This window comes from Panthera uncia, chromosome A2 (genome assembly GCF_023721935.1).
Source record: "Panthera uncia isolate 11264 chromosome A2, Puncia_PCG_1.0, whole genome shotgun sequence".
Lineage (NCBI taxonomy): Eukaryota > Metazoa > Chordata > Mammalia > Carnivora > Felidae > Panthera > Panthera uncia.
In genome coordinates this window covers 25,150,653-25,168,031 of record NC_064816.1, presented here as the reverse complement: position 1 = coordinate 25,168,031, position 17,379 = coordinate 25,150,653, and the positions used below count along the sequence as shown (strand labels likewise).

Sequence of the window (17,379 nt, the reverse complement as noted above, 5' to 3'; positions counted from 1 at the left end):
AGCCACCCAGGCGCCCCCTGAATTAGTTTTAAGATGATTTGAGCCACGGTTCTGGGTTCCCTTTGCTTTCCATCATTGCTGATGACATCACATGCAAATGGACACCCTTTTCTTTATTGAGTGACCCCCTCTTGAGAGAGAAGAATCTAGAACTGCACCTTGACCACACTGAGCCACATATCCTTATGTGCAGAGAATCCATGGAGCATGAGGATGGAAGGTTTGTGCCCCGGCCTGCCCCGGAAGGAATAACAGAACTGATAATCTTCATGGTAAACATAGCAGACCTGCATGCCCAACGTTCTCCGCCAGTACCTGGGGAGGAAACATAAAGGTGAAACAAAACCAGCAAACTCCAGAGAAGTGGTTTTGGAAGGGGCACATGCCCTCTTCCCCATATGTCCCTGGGGTCCCCTACCCTCAGGGAACACTGAGTGAAACCATTCCAGGAAGCACCTTAAATGAATATTCTTGTATGTAATTTTCTAATAACCTCTAACTAGGAGGAGAAAAAAGAGTAAGAGAGTGTTTTCTGAAGAGGCATGATATATAATAACCTCTTGTTGATATTTATATCTTTTTGGCATTTTAAATGGCGGTATGACGAAGGAGTAGGTGGTGAGATCTTTCTAGGTGTCTGATTGGCCTTTCTTTGCCTTGCTTGCTCGAGCTACAGCTGAATTCGAAGTAGCTGGTGGCAAGGTTGGGAAGAACTCCAGAAAGGTCAAGACAAAGGCAGGTTCCTCTCGTAGAGAGCTGGCTTGCAGTTCCTGGTGGGTCATACTCATGGACACCTGAAATCTAGGACGAACAGCCATGGATGTGTGGGCACAGCTGCACCATGTACAATGCAGCCATCCTGGAGTAAGTACGTCACTGCAGAGGGGCTCTGACTGGCAGGAAATGATCAAAAGACTTGAAGGTAAAGCATATTACCACTCATCACTTGCAACTTGCTATTTGTGGAGATGAAGAATTAGACTCTCTCCTTAAGGCTACAATTGCTGGTGGTGGGGTCACATCCACAAATCTCTGATTGGGAAGAAAAGGCAACAGAATACTTGTCCAAGGATGCCTGGATTCCTTATGATCTCAGGACTAAACACTCTTGACAGCTGTCCAGCGTTGGTGAGTCCAGTGGACTCTGTCTCTGTGAAAAACACAATTCTGTTCTTTTGTAATTCTATTTGAGCAAGTAGGAAGTTTAATTAGCTTTCCAACCAACCAAATTTCTGCTTTTGAGTCTTAAGCTTATTTAAGTGTTACTGTGGCTTCAGAGAAGCTATTGATTCTAAAGTATTTTGATAGAGTTGACTGGATTTTATTTAAAAAAATTTTTAATGTTTATTTTTGAGAGAGAGAGAGAGAGAGAGCACAAGCGGAGAAGAGGCAGAGAGAGAGGGAGACACAGAATCGAAAGTAGGCTCCAGGCTCTGTGCTGTCAGCACAGAGCCCGACGCGGGGCTCAAATTCATGAACCGCCAAGATCATGACCTGAGCTGAAGTTAGATGCTTAACTGACTGAGCCACCCAGGCATCCCTAGAGTTGACTGGATTTTAATTGTGATGTAGAAGTCATAGTAACAAACATTTTGTTTTATACAGACATTATTTCCACTCTGGTGGATAAGCTCAATAAGGGTCATATCCCTCTACCCCAAACATATATACATATACATGTATTAAAATATGTATATTTAAAAATATATATTAACATATATATTTTATATATGTAAGTTGGTTTCTTCCCCCTAGAGATTTTGAGAGTGAGAACGTGACTGTTAAGAACCATCTGCATCGGTCCTCTGGTTTTATTCCTCACAGCATATGGCAGTTGGTTGGAAGCTCAGGTTCTGTTGGTTATGTAAGACTTGGCAGTGCTGGAGTTTGGCCCGAATTTGATTTCAATATGGAATTACCATCAAACAAATGTAACTCTCTGCATGAAGAATCTCGCCGAGATGAAAGATAATTAATTCAATCAGAGATTCACTTTGTGGTATACTTTGCACCAGAGAGGTAGCCAAGTCTTGCAGAAAGCAAACAGCCTAAGCTGATCGGTGGTAACTAACCCTTGGTATAAAATAAAGGACGAAGGGGATGAGGATATACATGCATATTTACTTGCATCTACATACACAAAGCAAGAAAGCATACACAAGACACTATCAAGATGAGTATCTGGAGTGGAGGTGGGATTATAGTGAGAAGTAGGTGGAAAGAGAACAGAGCCAGGAGGGAGACTTTCATTACTTTCCTTTTTCAATGAATGCATTGCCTATTCAAAACGTTAAAAATAACATTGGCTAGCTTAAAAGCTCTTATGACAGAGCAAGCATATGTCAAAATTCTAAACCCTGGCACCATAAGATGAGTTAGTTGGTTCGTTCGTTCATTCATTCATTCATTCAATCATTCATATCCCAGCTCATTCATTTATTAACTAAGTGATCTTTTTAAAAACTTAAATATAGTGTTTTATTAGTTTCACGTGAACAATATAGTGCTTGGACAGTTCGATCCATTACTCAATGCCTGCCATCTGTCACCACACAACACCACATAACATTATACTGCTTTTATAGTATTCTTGACTATATTCCCTGTGTTGTACTTTTCATCTCTATGATATATTTATTTTGTAACCGGAATGTTGTACATCTTAATCCCCTTCACCTATTTTACCCATCCCCCCCCACTTCCCCTTGGGCAGATACCAGTTTGTTTTCTGTATTTATGATTCTGTTTCTGTTTTCCATTTGTTCGTTTGTTTTGTTTTTTAGATTGCTCACATAAGTGAAATCACATGGTGATTTCTCTTTCTCTGTCTGACTTACTTCACCTAGCATACTACCTTCTAGGTCCATCTACATTGTCACAAATGGCAAAATCTCATTCTTTTTGATGGCTGAGCGATTGATACTCCGTTGCGCGCGCGTGTGCACACACACCCACACCCACACCCACACACACACACACACATATACTTCCAAGGTCCAAACCCTTCATCCTGCAAGTCTCAGACTTACTAGATTACAAGAACCTCTAAAGAAAAGGACTTAAATATTTCTCTTTTTTTTATTGTGGCAAAATATACGTAACGGAAGATTCACCATTTTAACCATACAATTCAATGGCATGAAGTACATTCACAATGTTGCACATCAACCAACACCATTGTCCATTCTAGAACTTTTTCATCATCCCAAATAGAAATGCTATAACCATTAAATAATTACTCCCCATTCCCCTTCTCCCCTCAGCCCCTGATAACCTCTATTCTGCTTTCTGTCTCTATGAATTTGCCTATTTTAGGTACCTCATATAAGCAGAATCATACAAAATTTGTTCTTTTGTGTCTGGCATATTTCGCTGAGCATAGTGATTTCAAGGTCCATCCATGTTATAGCATGTGTCAAAATTTCCTTCCTTTTTAAAACTGAGTAATGTTCTCTTTTATATAGGCACCGTATTTTGTTTATCCTTCATCTGTTGATGAATATTTGGGCAGTTTCATTTTTTGGGCTATCGTGAGTAATGCTGCTATGAATGTCAGTATACAAATATCTGTTTGAGTCCCTGCTTTCAATTCTTTGGAGTATATACCCAGAAGTAGAATTGCTGGATCATATGGTAACTCTATGTTTAACTTTTTGAGGAGCCACTAAATTTGTCACAGCAGCTGTACTATTTTACATTTGTACCAGCGATGCACAAGGATTTCTCTATATCCTCACCAACACATGTTATTTTCCGTTTATTTTTTTTCTGAAATAATAGTCACCCTGACAGGTGTGCAGTATCTCACTGTGGTTTTGATTTGCTTTTCCCAAATGACTAGGATGTTACGTATAGATTTCTTTTTATTGAGATATAATTGACATACCATTAAACTCACCCTTTTAAAAGGTACAATTGGTTTTTTTTTTGTTTGTTTTTTTTTAAGCATATTCACAAAGTAGTGCAACCATCACCACTCTCTAATTCTGGAACATTTTCACCAAAAAGAAACCAGATTGAACAGTACACTTTAAAATGGGTAGAAAGATGGGGCGCCTGGGTGACTCAGTTAAGTGTCCCACTTCGGTGCAGATCATTATCTCACGGTTCATGCGTTTGAGCATGCATCAGGTCCTGTGCTGACAGCTCAGAGCCCAGAGCCTGTTTCAGATTCTGTGTCTCCCTCTCTCTCTGCCCCTCCCCCACTCATGCTCTGTCTTTCTCTGTCTCAGAAATAAACATTAAAAAAATTAAAATAGGTAGAATGCTAAATTTTATGTTATGTATATTTTACGACAATTAAAAAAAGAAAGAAAGGGGCACCTCGGTGGTTCAGTCAGTTGAGCATCTGACTCTTGATTTCAGCTCAGGTCATGATCTCATGGTTCATGAGCTTGAGCCTCACGTGGGGTTCTGTGCTGATGGTGCCGAGCCTGCTTGGAATTCTCTCTCACTCTCTGCCCCTTTCCCACTCTCTCTCTCTCTCTCTCTCTCTCTCTCTCAAAATAAACTTTATAAAAAGAAAGAAAGAAAGAAAGAAAGAAAGAAAGAAAGAAAGAAAGAAAAGAAAGAAAGAAAGAAAAATAAAATCCATACCAATCAACATTCACTCTCCATTGCCCTCTCCCTACAGCTCATAGCAACTACTAGTTTCCTTCTGGTCTCTTTATGTTTACTCTATGGATCTGCTTATTCTGGACATCTCATATTAATGGGGTCATTCAATCTGTGACTTTCTGTGTTTGGCTTATTTCACTTTAGCATAATGTTTTCAAGTTCTTCTGTTATAGAATGTATTCGTACTCCATTCCTTTTTAAGGCTAAATAATATCCCATCACCTGGATGTGCACATTTGTTTATCCAGTCATCAGCTCACGAACATGTGAATTATTTCTACTTTTTAGCCATTAGGAATAATACCACTATGAACATTCACATGCAACTTTTTCTGTGGACGTATGTTTTCAGTTCTCATGGGTGTTCTCAGTTCACCAAAGAGTAGAATTGCTGGATCATATGGTAGGGTTTTTTATTATTATTTTCCATTTTTATTATTTATTTTGAGACAGAAAGAGAGAGAGAGAGCACAGGAGTAGGGGAGGGCAGAGAGAGAGGATCCTGAGCTGACAGTGTGGAGCCCGACGCAAGGCTCAAACCCGTGAACTGTGAGATCATGACCTGAGTTGAAATCAAGATTCAGACACTTAACTGACTGAGCCACCCAGGCACCCCATATGGTAGCTTTTTAAAAAAACGCATTTTGAGGAACTGCCAGACTGTTTTCCGAAGTGGCTGCACAATTTTACATTCCCACTGGCAGTACCTGAGAGGTCAATTTCTCTAAATCCTTCATTGTTAATTTTTAGAGAAACTTTTAATTGAAATATAAATCATATAGAAATGTGTACATATTTTAAGTGTACAGCCTGATGAATATGCAGAACTGTCTCGAACTACCCAGGCGCCCCATTTGGTAGCTTAAAAAAAATGAACCCAGTATCTGCCACCCAGATTAGGATCTAGAATATGACCAGCAACCCAGATGCCCACCTCAGGTCTTTCCCCATCAGCACCCCCAAAGGTAACCACTACCTCACTTTATCTCTTCAGGAAAGTTTTACTATTTTAGAACTTTGTCATACAATAAGTATTTGTCTGTATCAGATTTCTTTCACTCAGTATTGCGTTTGTATTATAGAATATAGTACTAGGTCTTTCCTTTTCATAGCTGTATAGTATTCCGCTGAATACTCTATGAATAATTTTACAGCTATGCTTTTATTTATTTATCTGTTAAAGTATTTTTTTTTAATCTTTATTTATTTTTGAGAGAGAGACAGAAAAACAGAGCATGAGTGGGGAAGGGGCAGAGAGAGAGGGAGACACGGAATCTGAAGCAGGCTCGAGGCTCTGAGCTGTTAGCACAGAGTCCGACACAGGGCTCGAACCCACAAACCATGAGATCATGACCTGAGCCGAAGTCGGACGCTTAACTGACTGAGCCACCCAGGCACCCCTATCTGCTATTATTAATTATTATTAGTATTAATGGAGACTGGTGTTTCCAGTTTGGAGGTATTACAAATGAAACAGATATGGAATATTCTTTTATATGTCTTCTGATCTCTGTCTCTGTGTGTGTGTGTGTGTGTGTATGTGTATATATATATGTACACACACACACACACACACACACACATACACACTTCTGTTGTATGAAGTGTGAAATGTATGAAATTAGTATGAACTAATTTACACTTTCATCAACAATATGCCAGATTCTTGTTGCTTCACATCCGCACTGGGTTGAATAGTATTCCCCCCAAATTCATGTCTATCTGGAACCTATGGATATGACCTTATTTGGAAACAGGGTCTTTCCAGAAATAATCAAGTTGAGTTAAGGTCATACTGGATTAGGGTTGGGCCCAAGTCCAATATGACTGGTGCCCTTATAAAAAGAAGGAAATTTGGACACAGAAACACACAGAGGGAAGAACACCATGTGAAATACAGAGGCAGACAGTGGAGTGACCCATCTACACATGAAGAACACATCTACAAGTTAGAGAATGCCCAGGATTTCTTACAGTCACCAGCAGCTAGGGATGAGCCACTGAACAGATTCTCCCTCAGAGCCTCCAGAAAGAACCAACGTTGCCAACACCTTGATTTAGTATTTCTAACCTCCAGAACTGTGAGAGAACAAATTCCTGTTGTTTTACATCACCCGGTTTGTGGTCATTTGTCACAGCAGCTCTGGGAAGCTAATACAACATTCTGGCCAATACTTGGAATTATAGTCAGCTTGCTTCACTTCAGCCGTCCTGGTGGCTGTGAAATGGCATCTCATTTTGGTTTTATTAAATTCCCCTTATGGCCAGTGAAGTTGAGCACCATTACATATGTTTACTGGCCATTTTAATACCCCTATTGTGAGGTTTTTCTATGTTTTCTTTTTTAAAAAATATTTATTCATTTATTTTGAGAGAGAGAGAGAGAGAGCACACGAGTGGGGAGGAACAGAGAAAGGGGAAGAGAGAATCCCAAACAGGTTCTGTACTGTCAGTGCAGAGCCTAACGTGGGGCTTGATACCATGAACCATGAGATCATGACCTGAGTCAAAGTCAACAGATGAACGTGTAACCAACCGAGCCACCCAGGCACCCCATGGTTTTTCTATGCTTTCTTATAAAAGCTTTGTTTCATTTAGATCTATAATCCACCTGGATTTGATTTTTGTGCATGGCACAAGGTTGTAGATGAGGCCGTATTCTTTTTTATTGCTATATTACAAATTACCAAGTTGAGCAGCTTAAAAAAACTCATTTATTAGCTCACAGTTCTATGGGTCAGGAGTGAGCTTACCAGAGTTCTCTCCTGAAGGTATCACAAAGCTGAAATCAAGGCCTCAGCTGGCTCTGATCTAGAAGCTCTGGGAAAGAATCAGCTTCTAAGCTTATTTAGGTTATTAGCAGAATTCAGTTCCTCGTGGTTTAGGACTGAGATCCCTGCTGCCTTGCTGGCTGCCAGCCAGGGGCTGTCTGCTCTCAGAGTCCACTGGCATTCCTTCTCATGGGGCCCTCTCCGACTTCAAACTAGCCATAGCACTGAATCTTTCTCATGCTTTGAACCCCTTCACTTTTTAATGTTTATTTTTGAGAGACAGAGAGAGAGAGAGAGAGAGACAGAGCATGAGTGGGGGAGGGGCAGAGAGAGAGGGAGACAGAATCTGAAGCAGGGTCCAGGCTCTGAATTGCTAGCACAGAGCCCAACAGAGGGCTCAAACTTGTGAAGTGCGAGATCATGACCGGAGCCAAAGTCGGATGCTCAACTGACTGAGCCACCCAGGCACCCCTGAACCCCTTCACTTTTATTTTTTTTTCTTCAATATATGAAATTTATTGTCAAATTGGTTTCCATACAACACCCAGTGCTCATCCCAAAAGGTGCCCTCCTCAATACCCATCACCCACCCACCCCTTCACTTTTAAAGGCTGATATGATTCAATCAGGCCTCATTGGACAATCTCCTTATCTTTAGGTCAATTGTATACAACAGAACTATGGAAATGATTTGCCATCATATTCACAGGTTCTGGGGATTAGAGAGGTAGATCTTTGTGGGGCTGTTGTAATTTTGCCTACCAAAGAGGTCAAGATTAACTTTTTTTCCGGATGGTTATCTAGTTGACACAGCCCCCTTTCCCCACTGCAAAGCAGTGCTACCGTTATCGTAATTCAAGAGACTGTATCTATGTGCATCTGTTACTGCGCTCTCCTGTCCCACTGGGTTTTTTTGTCCTTCTTCTTCCTCTTCTTCTTCTTCTTTTTTTTTTTAGAGAGAGACAGAGAGAGAGATCTTGAGCAGAGGAGGGGGGGCCAAGAGAGAGAGATGGTGACAATTTCAAGCAGGCTCCACACTGAGCATGGAGCCCAATGCAGGGCTCAATTCCATGACCCTGGAATCATGACCTGAGATGAAATCAAGATGCTCAACCAACTGAGCCACCCAGATGCCCCTTTCCTTCTTTATGCCCCTTTCCTTCTTTATGCCTTTTTTTTTTTTTTTAACATTTATTTATTTTTGAGACAGAGACAGACAGAGCATGAACGGGGGAGGGTCAGAGAGAGAGGGAGACACAGAATCGGAAGCAGGCTCCAGGCTCTGAGCTGTCAGCACAGAGCCCGATGTGGGGCTCGAACTCACGGACCTCGAGATCATGACCTGAGCTGAAGTCGGCCGTTTAACCGACTGAGCCACCCAGGTGCCCCTCATTATGCCTTCTTTACAAAGCCTGGACTTACTGTTGCTTTATAATTAGGTTTGACAGCTGGTCATGTAAATCATCTAGTATTGTTCTTCTTCAAGACTGTCTTGCTTGGGGCACCTCTAGGCTCAGGTGGTTAAGCATCTAACTCTTGGTTGTGGCTCAGGTCATGATCTCACGGTTCCTGAGATCAAGCCTGGTGTCGGACTCTGCGCTGAGAGTGCAAAGCCTGCTCGGGATTCTCTCTCTCCCTTCTCTCTCTCTCTGCCCCTCCCCACTCTCTCTCTCTCTGTCTCTCTCAAAATAAATAAATAAACTTTAAAAAATGTTTATTTATTTTTGAGAGAGGAGGGAGCAGAGAGGGGGGGGACAGAAGATCCGAAGTGGGCTCTGTACTGACAGCAGGCAGCCCAATGCGGGGCTCAAACTCATGAACCGTGAGATCATGACCCGAACTAAAGTCGGATGCTCAACTAACTGAGCCACCCAGGCACACTGTTAAAAAAATTTTTTTAAAGAAAACAAAGACTCTTGCTCAACTGGCTCTTTACTTTTCTTTATACATTTAAGAAGCAGTTTATTAAACTACACTAAAAAAAAAAAAAACCCTGCTGGGATTTTAAATGGGTGTACATTGAATCTATATATCATTTCAGGGAAATCTGACATCCCTATGATAGAAAGTCTTTCAACTCACAAATACTGTCTACATCTCCATTACTTTAGGTCTTTCAGAATTTCTCTAGTACTTTGTATTTTTGTCCAGAGGCCTTCTACATTGTTCTTTAGATTTATTCTTAAGATAAATTCGGTATTCTATATTTGTTGATACAATGGTGATTAGTATCATTACAATTTTTTTCATTTTCTATTTTTTGTTGCTGTCATATAAGAATATAACTGATTTTTGTTTACTTACCTTATATTTAGCAATCTTGCCAAATATTTATTAATTCCAACAACTTATCTATAGATTCTTTTGTACTTTCTGTGAACACAATCATGTCATCTGCAAACAATGTTAGTTTTCTTTTTCAATTCTTGTCCGTTTTTTTCTCTTATATTTATAATTCCTTATCTTCCTTTCACAACTGAGTTTCTTTGGGAAGTAAAAATCTTTAAAGATCTCTCTCTCCTTCATCCTGTGAACAGTCTTAATATTTGGCCCGATGAAAATAAGAGCTGTCTCTGATGTCACCCACAGTGGCCCCAGCCCCTCTAATTGTGGTCCTCTGCTGACTCAAAGCAAAGCATCTGATGCCTCCTACAGGGGCGACCATGGTCCACATCACTATGTAGACAGGCTCGTCATGCTCCAGGGACACTGAGTCATAGAGAGAGCTATTCTGAAGACCGGCCATGGTCTACGGGGGATGCCTGTTCCTGTTCCCTAAGGGGCTCAGAAGACCCCAGGGAGAAGTCCAGGAGACAGCCTGCTGTGATGGTTACACCACACCCTCATGGGCATCTGGCAGGGCAGCTTGGGGTGTTTGGGACGCCCAGCTACCTCTACTGCCTGCTGCTCCTGCTCACGTAGTGACCCTGACAATTAACCTGGCTGACCTAGCTCTGCAGAGTGAATCCATCCGTGGTCATTATGGGCACCTGAGCAACTAAAGGCATTTGGAGAAATAACTGTGGTTAAGGAACATAAGTGACTCACAGTAAAGCTGTTCATCCTATGACACCCACTGTGTAAATGTCACCTGCAATGAGGTGAGTTGAAGGAAACAGGCTGTGCATTTTGGTGGGGCGGGAAGAGCAACTCACAGGATTTCCGACAGCTCTCTGCAATGGCATCATGGGTTCTAGTACCATAATCACAACCCCCATGTTCCAACATGACCTGGCATGAACCAAAAGGTTTTCTAGGATTTTCATTCTCTCCAACCAGCTGGGTTTCTTCTTGGCCTGTGTGCCTGAGTACATAAAATAAAGGGCAGCACTGTGTTTGTCCTCTGGCTACAGCTCTAAGCCGAGTGACAGGCATGAGCAGGCTTTAAGATCACATGCCTCTGCACTGTCATTTAATAAGAGACTGAATGTTCTGCTCTGTGGGGCCTCTCAGTGCTTTACTGGTATTATTTGTTAATAAAAATGAATTATTTGCTATATGGCATTATTCGCAATAGCCAAAAAGTGGGAACTACACAAATATCCATTTAAATAGATAATATGTGTATAACCATACAATGGACAATTATCCAGCCATAATAATGAATGAAGTACTGATACATGCTACAACATGGATGAAACTTGAAAACATGCTAAGTGAAAGAAATGAGACATTAAGGGCCACAAGCTGTATGATCGCATGTATATGAAATGGCCAAAACAGGCAAATCCAAAGGGACAGAAAACAGTTACAGTTGCCAGGGAATGAGGGACGGGGAAACTCTGAGTGACTGTGATCAGATATGGGGATTCCTTTTGGGAAGATGAAAATGCTATGCAATTATTTGGTGGTAACAGGTACACAACCCTGTGAATAGATATATATTTTTTTAAGTTTTTATTTTTTATTTTTTTTTAGTAATCTCTATACCCAACGTGGGACTCAAACTCGCGACCCCAAGATCAAGCGTCACAAGCTGTTCTGACTGAGCCATCCAGGCCCCACAACGCTGCGAATGTATTAAAACTACCGAATTATATACACTTTAAAATGGTGATTTTTATGTTATGTGAATTATAACTCAATAAAAAAGTGAATTATTTGCTATGAGGTCAAATGTCAAAATTATTCTGACCGTCTTGACCCTGAAAAGCCCTCTCCTTGAAGGAGTTTGGAGGTTGAAGGACTATGCGGCATGGAGTGGGATTTCTGCACGTGGTGGGTGGAATTAGCCTGTATATAATCACACCTCTGTATGTAGCCATATCCATGGTTACAGGCCACATCACTGAACTGCATTCTCTGCCTTAAGAAAGATGGCATTTGTGTGTGGAGGTCCATGGTGCCTCTGCAGGGCCACAAGGGGTACACGACCCTGGCCTCTCCTCGTCAGGGGCCACATGGGAGCCTTAGTCCCAAAGGAACCCTGCTGTCAATGCTGCAGGGCAATGACACTTAAGTGGCCAGAATCTCAGCTCCGTCATTGCAGAGGTACGTCCCGGGTGACCCTCTGAAAGGGTCACCACCATTGCACCCTCCTCCAAGAGGGAGACGGAGAGCACGGAATGAAAAGCTCCCTTCTGTTCAATTAGCTTCTTTTCAAGGATCAGAGCCTGGCTGGCAGGCGGAAAATTCCACACGCTAATGAAACAAAAGGGAGCCGGAAAGGAGAGCAGATAAAGGGCACAAGCTCAACCTCCCTGCATTCTTTTCTCCATGCCTGGAAGGCAATTCTAACCGCCAGGGTCCTGGTTAAATCTCCTTGTGCTTCACTTTTCCCGGCGGCACAGAGAGGAACCAGGTCTATTTCAGTACTGCCTTCGCCAGGGGACACACACCACTGGGCACGAGGGGTGATTTTATTTGGTAAATGGACCAGGCATGAAAAACCACTGAAGCACATCATGAGAAAGCAAATCTCCCTTCACTGTTAATCTATTGATTCCATCAGTGAGGAAGGCTGTGTTCGGGCTGCCGTATCTTTCACACCTCTCTAGACTTTGTAACAAAGAGAAAGGAGTGGCAGTATTTTTGGCAGAGTAGAATTAAAACACTGTTTAATGACATTGTGCTTATTTAATTTTTTAATATTAATTTACCATTTATGGCAAGTACAGCAAACAGAAATTTCTGCTTTACAGTAGCGATATTGATTTCACTCTTAAATTGATTTAAGGTAAAAAAGAGGGACTTAACTCTAAAGAAAATACAAAAGGAAAGTAGAGATGTTATACAGATAGGACAAGAATCATAAAGATGGTACAAGAATGATAAAAATTTTGGAAACTTCTTTTTCTTTCTGTCACTTTACTAATGAACATGTTTAGAACATATCTAAAACCATTCTGTTCCACCCAGGCCATCTCCTTGGCCCTGGTCTTTCTAATTCATTTTTCAGTGCACATCTCTGCACCTGTCAGGATATCACTGGGTTAGCATCCAATGGCCAAGATGGGGCACTGGGTGGCTCAGTCAATTAAGCGCCCGACTTTGGCTCAGGTCATGATCTCGCAGCTCATGGTTTGAGCCCCTTGTCAGCTCAGAGCTGTGTTGACAGCTCAGAGCCTGGAGCCTGCTTCAGATTCTGTGTCTCCCTCTCTCTCTGCCCCTCCCCCATCACACTCTGTGTCTCTTTCTCTCAAAAATAAATAAACAAAAAAAATTTAAGAATCCAATGACCAAGAAAATATCAAAGGAGCTCCCATAAACATGCACAATTCTTGCCTGCAGACAGAATCAGTGACTTTGGGAGTGAGGGCAGCCTCCCAGGCAAAGATACTATCAGAAACCAGAAAGAATTTACCTGGTGAGGAGTTACCACCAATTCTTCAAGAATACTCCCCAAACTCAAAACAGGACATCTTTGAACTTTTCTGTATGTTTGAAATAGTTCATGGTAAAATGTTGAACCACCACCACCAAAAGGGCAAAAGTCACCACCAGAGAAGATGACACTATTATTATGATACTCTTGAATACTTCAACTATAAAATTAACTTACCAGTAATAGATCTTTATCAGCGCTGACGGCCAAAGGAGAAATGAGGCTACAAATGCCAGGATGGGGATGGCCAGCGTCCCACCTGCGATCACAAACATGTTGACCACATCAAGATCCATCCTGCTCTTTAAGGCTGGCAGACACCTGCAGGGCTAAAGAGAGTGACAGCATTGAAACTCTGTCTCAAGAGAAAAGGAGAAAAGGCAAAGTGGAGGAGAGAAGGACCCAGAATGAGGGTTAAGGTCAGGAGGAAACAAAAGCTGACCAAGTGCTTAAAAAATCTAAATAGGCATAACAACTAAATATAATAAAGAATCCTTGAGAGGATCCTGAATTTTTTTTTTTAAGCTATAAAGGATGTTGTTAAAACAAATGGGGGAAATCTGAGTAAGGAACAGATATGAGATAGCATTACTAAATCAGTGACACAATTCTTGAGTGTGACGATGAAATTGTGGTTACGTTTATACGTAGAAAATCTTTGCTCTTAGGGCCGCCTGGGTGGCTCAGTCGGTTAAGCGTCCGACTTCGGCTCAGGTCACGATCTCACGGTCCATGAGTTCGAGCCCCGCATCAGGCTCTGGGCTGATGGCTAGGAGCCTGGAGCCTGCTTCCGATTCTGTGTCTCCCTCTCTCCCTGCCCCTCCCTGCTCATGCTCTTTCTCTCTTTCTCTCTCTCAAAAAATAAACATTAGAGGGGCGCCTGGGTGGCTCAGTCGGTTAAGCATCCGACTTCAGCTAGGTCACGATCTCGCAGTCCGTGAGTTCGAGCTCCGCGTCAGGCTCTGGGCTGATGGCTCAGAGCCTGGAGCCTGCTTCCGATTCTGTGTCTCCCTCTCTCTCTGCCCCTCCCCCATTCATGCTCTGTCTCTCTCTGTCTCAAAAATAAATAAATGTTAAAAAAAAAAATAAAAAAAAAAAAAAAGAAAATCTTTGCTCTTAGGAGACTTCTGCTGAAGTATTAAGGGGTGAAGAATAGTGATATCTGCTACTCATTGTTCATTTCTGCTACTCACTTTTAAAAATTGAGAAGAAAAAAGTCACTGGGGAAGGGGAAAAGAGAGAACATTAAAGCAAATGTGGCAAATGTTAACCTCTGGTGAATCCAGGTGAAGGTTACATGGTAATATTCTTTCAGCTTTTCTATAAGTTTGCAATTTTTAAAAATTAAAAGTTAAGAGATGCCTGGGTGGCTTAGTCAACTAAGCCCTGCATCGGGCAGTGCACAGCCTGCTTGGGATTTTCTCTCTCCCTCTCTCTACCCCTCCCCCCACAATAAATAAATAAACTTTAAAAATAAATAAATAAAAATTAAAACTTAGGACAGAGAACCCGAAAGACAGAAATGGAAACGATCTATGTGTGCACGTGAATGCTACTATCACGGAAAGGATGTGTTAACAAATCAGTAACAGTTCATCTAAGGTGGGGAACTAGTAGCTGGGGTTGTAATGCCCGAGGTCGCGAAACCCCCCACAAGAGACCACCAGAGTCGTAAGTCAAAGCCAACCGGCAAGGGTCGTTTATTGCAGGTTCGAACCTGGACCTCCGCGCACTCGTTGCCAGTGACGCTAAGAGGCCCCGATCAGGGTTGGTACAGCGTTTTTATAGACAGAGACAAATAGCATAGGGGAGGTTTCAGATTATGGGGGGTCTGATTAGTTGATTTTAAAGTAAGGACATTTGTTGTTCTCTGATTGGGCGTCCTTTGTCTGTCCTTTGGCGGGAAGGCTTTGTCTGTTACTTGTGGCAGGAGAAAAAAAGGGGAAGGGGGAAGGGAGAAGGGGGAAGGGGGAAGGGGAGGAATGTGTTAAGCAAGCAAGATTACAGAAGCGAGAAAATGCTGGTTAGTAAGTATTTTCATAATCTTAGGGTATAGCAAACTAAGTCTAGAAAAATTTAACGGTGCTCACATCGAACAATAGGCAAGACATACAAAATTTTAAATTCATTTTCTACAGGGTGTTAGGGATAGAAGGAAAACTTGTTTTTTTACCATGTACCTTTTTAAACCTTTTGGTTATTTATCACATATATGTATAATAGCCTATTCAAAAATAAGTCCCATACAATAAAAAGTTAAGAGGGAACAAATCAAAACGGTAGAATTTGCATTGTACTTTCTGAGGTCTTCTTGAAGACTAGATGAACACATCTGAAGGCTAGAATGGGAGCACCAGGAGGGCAGGGACTATCGTGTGTCCCCAGCACCGAGAGCAGGTCTGACACAGCACGCAATAAATGGGAGTGACTATTCCAACAAGACTTTGTTAGAAAGAGGCTGCAGGCTCTTTGGCCTGCTGGCAGAAAGTGATCAACCCTTGGTATAGCACACCAGTCCTGTCAAACAGGCAGGACTTTTATTTCATTTTATAGGCTGGGAAAAGTAAGGCACAGAGAGGCTAAGTAACTTGCCCAAAGTCACTCAGCCGGTTGAATCAAGATTACAAAACAAACAGGTTTCTCCTTGGACCCACCCCCTCTGCACCATGCTATACGTCGTCTAATTTTTTTTTTAAATGGCCTTTTTTTCAATCTTCATAAGCTCTCTGCTGTTAAATACGTACACTTGTCATCACTCCTAATTTCTCCATGAAGCTATGGCATCTCCATTTATGTTCTGTCCTCTACAAGGGGTTGGTGAAACAAGCCCCTCACAGTCTAGGGGGAAGTGGAGGAGACAGACGAATATATAGGTGGGTTAGATGGTTCTTAGTCACACGCACAGGCTCTTTGTGGGTACCATGCTGAACCCGCAGGAATGAAAGCCCTCTCAGGGGCAGAAGCACTGTCTGTGTTTCTGATTCAACTGGCCTCTCAGCTTCTCAATCACTATAAACACTTTTCAGCACACTTAAGTCACTGGCCTGCTTTCTCCTAGAACTAGAGCTCCTTGAGGGTCAGGCCAATCCGTATGTTCTTTCTCAGCGCCCCAAGAATAGTACAGGACACAAATATAGTGCAAATGAATGAATGAAAAGCTAAATTACAAAATGGGCTCAGTCCTGTTTGTTTTGGGGACAATCAACCATTCCCAATGATGCTGTAAGAGAGCTGACTTTTTTCTTTCAGTAATTACAAAACTCCCTGGAGGAGTCACCTATTTAACGCAGGGTACAATTTACCATGCTAAAAAGGCCTCACTGTCAAGGGGTAAGCAAATTACTTTCAGACTGAAGAGAATTTTAGAAATCTGTTTGAACATTGGTCACAAAAGAGTCAATGACAATAGGAACTGTCACCTTCAAGAGGACTTTTCCAAATCACACAAAGTCCCTAAAAACTGCTGAGGGTTACTATGAATTCTGATTCCTGAGCTGCAGGAGGTTAATTCGTGATGTTCCTTTTGACTAGGAACTAGAACATTTTATGCCCAAAGCCATTATTTCACTGACCCTGACACTGTGGATGGTAGCCCCAAGGTCTAATCATCAAAAAGAGGCACCACGGCTTTGCCAATGCCTGCTATGGACCTCTCCATCACTTTGGGGGAAAGTTTTATCTGGCTCCACCTCCCATTTAATTGCAGAATGAACTTCAATTAGGAGTTTTTGTAGAGCCTGATCAATTAAAGAAAAAAAATTTTTAACATTTTATTTATTTTTGCAAGACAGAGAGAGACAAAGCCTGAGAAGGGAAGGGGCAGAGAGAGAAGGAGACATGGAATCTGAAACAGGCTCCAGGATCAGCACAGAGCCTGACACGGACGGGGCTTGAACCCACGGACCGTGAGATCATGACCAGAGCAGAAGTCAAATGCTTAACCCAATTAGCACCCAGGCACCCCTAGCCTGATGAATTTAGTAAGGCATGGACTTACAGAGAAGCCTGTTGTACACTTTCCCTGAACAGGTCAAATATGGACAGGCCCCGGGTGAAGAAACTAATGCTTGCTTGCTTCCTTCCTTCCTTTTTTAAAAACGTATTTATTTTTGAGAGAGAGAGCATGCATAAGGGGGGATGGGCAGAAAGAGAGGGAGAGAGAGAATC

The 17,379-nt window shown here is 42.0% G+C and overlaps 1 protein-coding gene and 1 pseudogene across 3 annotated transcripts in view; one reads left to right on the top strand and one right to left on the bottom strand.

Annotated features, from left to right (window-relative positions):
• The window catches only part of ABHD6 (abhydrolase domain containing 6, acylglycerol lipase), a 64,217-nt gene that overhangs the window by 21,439 nt on the left and 25,399 nt on the right, over positions 1-17,379 (bottom strand). For all 3 annotated transcript variants that reach the window (XM_049640809.1, XM_049640808.1, XM_049640810.1), the window contains 2 exons: positions 13,390-13,541; positions 159-315 (listed from right to left, as the gene is read on the bottom strand). In XM_049640809.1, the coding sequence (XP_049496766.1) occupies positions 159-315; positions 13,390-13,508 (276 nt within the window). In that variant the 5' untranslated portion in view covers positions 13,509-13,541. The remainder of the gene's footprint in view (positions 1-158; positions 316-13,389; positions 13,542-17,379) is intronic.
• LOC125931032 (histone H2A.Z-like) lies at positions 383-11,570 on the top strand (annotated as a pseudogene).